Source organism: Antrostomus carolinensis, unplaced genomic scaffold, assembly GCF_000700745.2.
Source record: "Antrostomus carolinensis isolate BGI_N321 unplaced genomic scaffold, ASM70074v2 scaffold34204, whole genome shotgun sequence".
NCBI lineage: Eukaryota > Metazoa > Chordata > Aves > Caprimulgiformes > Caprimulgidae > Antrostomus > Antrostomus carolinensis.
The window spans coordinates 26,672-30,514 of NW_010311976.1; the positions used below are offsets into that span (position 1 = coordinate 26,672).

The 3,843-nt window shown below is 54.4% G+C and overlaps 1 protein-coding gene across 1 annotated transcript in view; it reads right to left on the reverse strand.

Moving 5' to 3' along the window:
- Positions 1 to 2,250: 2,250 nt before the first annotated feature.
- The window catches only part of RGS5 (regulator of G protein signaling 5), a gene marked incomplete at its 5' end in the record, with an annotated part of 3,263 nt that continues 1,670 nt past the window's right edge, over positions 2,251 to 3,843 (reverse strand). The window contains one exon of the mRNA XM_029084724.1: positions 2,251 to 2,344. Coding sequence (XP_028940557.1) covers positions 2,251 to 2,344 — 94 coding nt within the window. The remainder of the gene's footprint in view (positions 2,345 to 3,843) is intronic.

Genomic DNA, 3,843 nt, shown 5'->3' on the forward strand with positions numbered 1-3,843 from the left:
TTTTACAAATGGCTTCACTCAGAGGTTGTTTGAATTCTGGAAAGAGGCAACAGCCATTATATCCTTCAGATACCCTCAGCACTGAGTCTGGGGGCTGCTGACCTTCTTGGGGTCCATGCTGGGCCTGCCAGTGAGCTCAGGGACCACCCATCCTCACCGAGGGGCTGTGGTGAGCATGAGACCCCTCTGAGAGCCTTGGAGGGGGGATGTAAAGGAGCACCTCCTCCCTGCAGTGTTTTCCCCCCCAAAGCTCCAGCAGGAACACATTTTAGCTCAGAGCTCAGCCTGTCCCTGCGCCCAAACCCTGCCTGTGCAGAGCTGCTGCCTGAAGGCAGCATGGCTGGGGGCGAGCAGGGCTGGCTCTTGCCCAGCCCCTGCAGCACCACGGCTGCTACTGGAGCCTGAGCAGGACTCTGCCAGCCGAAGCCGAGGCAGCACCTGGGCAGGAGGGCTGGGGGTGCCCGTGCCATGCTGGCGCTGGGGACTTTCCTCTGGACCAGCCTCCTGGGGTGTTATTTTCATTCCCTTTTCAGATTCCTGAGAAACCACCACATCTGTTGCAGCAGAGGCTCTCAGAGGCCTTTTGTCTTGCCAGGGCTTCTGGGCACAAGTTTTGGGAGTGCGCTGTTGAGGGTAAGGAAACGCTGCACCTTCAGTGCAAAGAGACAAAATGAGGAGTCCATGGAGCCAGTAGCAGAGTTACATGTTTATGTGTGGATTACTGAATGGTACATGAATGTAGGTTAACACAACCAGTTCCTCAGTGCACACCAGTGCCCCATGTCTTCCCCACATGAAGATCTCTAGTGGAAATCACATGGAGAACATCAGACTGAAAAACTGCTGCTGACAGGTGTGAGGAGCTGATCCCTGCTCCCGACCTTGCTCCAGCCCTTGGCCACAGTGCTTGGCACCCTCCAGGGAGTGACCGAGGACTGGGGAGGAGCCTGGGTGAGCCCTGGGACACCCTCAGATCCCTGTGGGCAACTCCTGCTGCTGCCTCGCAGGCTTTGGCAGTCCCCAGGGCTGGGACCAGGCAGCACTGTCAGCATGCCAGGGTAGAGCTGGGTGATTCACACGGTGGCCGGTGAGGTGCAAGGGTCCAGGTCACTGAAGTATCCACAAAACACACAGAAAACAATCCCCCAGCATCAGTCCGAGGGATGCAGCTGCAAGGAGCTCTTCTCCACCTGTCCCCATGGTGGGGAGCAGGCACTGGGGAGGCACGGAGGCAGCGCCTGGTGCCCAAGGACCCTGGCTGCAGCATGGGGTTGCCTTGCCCCACGGCAGGGCTTGGGGTCCCTCAGAGGGCATGAGACCTGCCACCTGTGCCAGCTCAGGCAATAGGACATGCTGGGGCTGTGGGCACCCAGTGGTCACAAGCACAGGGTGATTTCAGAGGAGGTTTTGGAAGTTGCACCTTTGTGTCCACTTGGGTGGATGGCCAAGGTTTGCCTCAGCGGGGTCTGGGACTGCACTAGACCCACGCACTCTTCTCTGTGACGGACCTCAAGCACAATATTCAGAAACTCTCCTTTTTGACTCACTGAGGATCCAGATGCCCATGTTAGGAGTATGTATATGTGTGTGTGTGTCTATACTTATATAGGACTATATGGATACAGATGTACAATGTTGTGTGTATAGTGCTCATACATATAACACATTTCATGAGAGCGAGAATGATAAATACATGAAGTATTTCCTACCAGAAATATGATGGTTGGTATCAACCTAACAGTAAATACCTCTGGGCCTGTGGAAAGCTTGGCCATGGGGTGGGTACAGGCATTGCCGCCTTTCTGGGGCCAAACGAGCCTTCTACACAAACACAACTTCCCAAGAGCTCCAGAACACTTCAGGGGCCACATTTATGGCCACCTAATAGTCCACTAGCACCTGTTCAATCATCCCTGAAGTAGGCTTCTGATATTTTAGCTGAAATTGAGCTGGGGAGGGGTTTCCACTAGAGCTGTTTCATCTCTCCTGAATCCAGCCTCCACCTTTCTCTTCGGCACATACATACCCAAACACCTTCTCCCTGGCCCACACATCACTGTTGCAGCTCGTGACATCTCATGTTTTGTTGGTGCATAGCAAGCCAGCCTCCAGCAGCATCCCAACCTCTATGGCATCGGTGTTGGCATTTAACTGCAAAATGTCAGGGTATCTGGAAGTAGCTGCCAAAGGATTAAGTAAAAATGAAAGATCTAGGTCTTTCTGCAGGGAAGCCTGTTTGGTTTTGCATTTCTATGAGTCACGCTGTAAATAGGGAGCTTGAACATGCTGAACCCACTTGTACTGACACCAGTTCACAGAGACGTTCTGAGGGTGCGGGGAGTGCCTGTGGGCAGAGGTGGTGGGAGCACCCGCAGCAGAAGGGCTGGCCAAGCCCCTGCTCCTGCTCCTGCACCGAGCCCTGCCCCTGCTCCCCCTTGTCACCCACCAGCTCTGGGCAGCAGGTGCTGCCAGGGGGATCCTGCATCCTTTCGATGGGACCCTCCTGCTGCTCGTGGGCTCCCCTGTGGCAATTTGGGGTGGCCCAAGCCTCCCCCTGTGCTCACCCCAGGGGAATGCCTTGCGAGCATCCTGTCCTGTCATACCAGCACCAACTTTCCCAGGCCATTTGCTCCAGAGGAAAAAAAAAAAAAAAGGCATGTTTGTGATGGCCTCCATCCTTCCCCTGCCTCCCCATCCCTGCCTGCAGAACACAGCCCACTTCCTGCAGCTCGGGATGTATGTTTCTTCATCGCCATAGTGACGACGTGTAAATATTTGGGGCTGGTGGGGTTTTGATCAGATTTTGAAAGTCTTTAAGAGGCTGGCAAACCTGTTGTTTATGTTACTGCATTTCAGATGGAGTCTCGTGACTTGCAGTTGAGGTTGAGCAGCCTGAGGGAGGACGGCAGGTCCCAGATGCCTGCTGGGAGCACGGTCACTCGCCATGTTGCCCACACGTGTTGGGTGGCTGGATGGGCAGGTTGATCCCCACAGCATGCTCGTTGCAAGCCATGGCCCTGTGTACACTGCACTGGGAAACCATCACAGGGACAAAACGGAGCTGGGGTTCATCACATTAGCCTGGAGGCTGAAATGACACGCTAGACGCCTTTCACGTACACACTGGCCCATCCTCAGATGGGATTTCTTCTGCTAGCGAACAGTGGGCTGGCTTTGAATCATTAGAAAAGAGCTGGTCTTGTCAAGAGACAGCCTTATGGAAACACATCCTGGGCAGATGGGAGGAGACAGGAGAGAGATACAGGCTACACAAACTCAGCAGAGTTTGCCGTCTGTTCAAGAAGACAGGGGTTTATTTTTTGTATTTCCAACTATAGTTTTGTCTTTGGGTTTGGGTTTTGGGTTGTTTTTTTCTTTAATTAGATGTGAACCATTGCAATTAGCAGCTTTTTCTCCCCAGCTTGATTTTCCTCCCTCCTCTAATCGATGCCCCTCGGTTGGGTTTGTGCAGAAGTATCACTTTGGCGTGCCTACTGCAGAGAGAAGCAACTGGAGCAAGAAACGGCTGCGGCGAGACCTGAAGTTGCAGTCCAAGCACGGGGCCGGCCACCAGCAAGGCTTGGGGCTGCGCGGAGGCACTGGGGACACGGGCACAGACTGCAGACTGCGAGCTCAGTACGTCATGCAAGTGGTTGGAGCGAGCGGGAGGTCTGGGTTGCTAAACAGTCCCGGTGTTTTGAACAAATAGATCTCGTTTTATCCTCTTTACTGTCTTCGGTGTGCAGCAAACGGGCTGTCTCACGGCTGACTGCGAGTGTAGTCCCTGGGGAAGCGGTGCTGCAGGTTGGCTCTGCCAGCCCTCCTGCCAGCCAGCTGCACCCT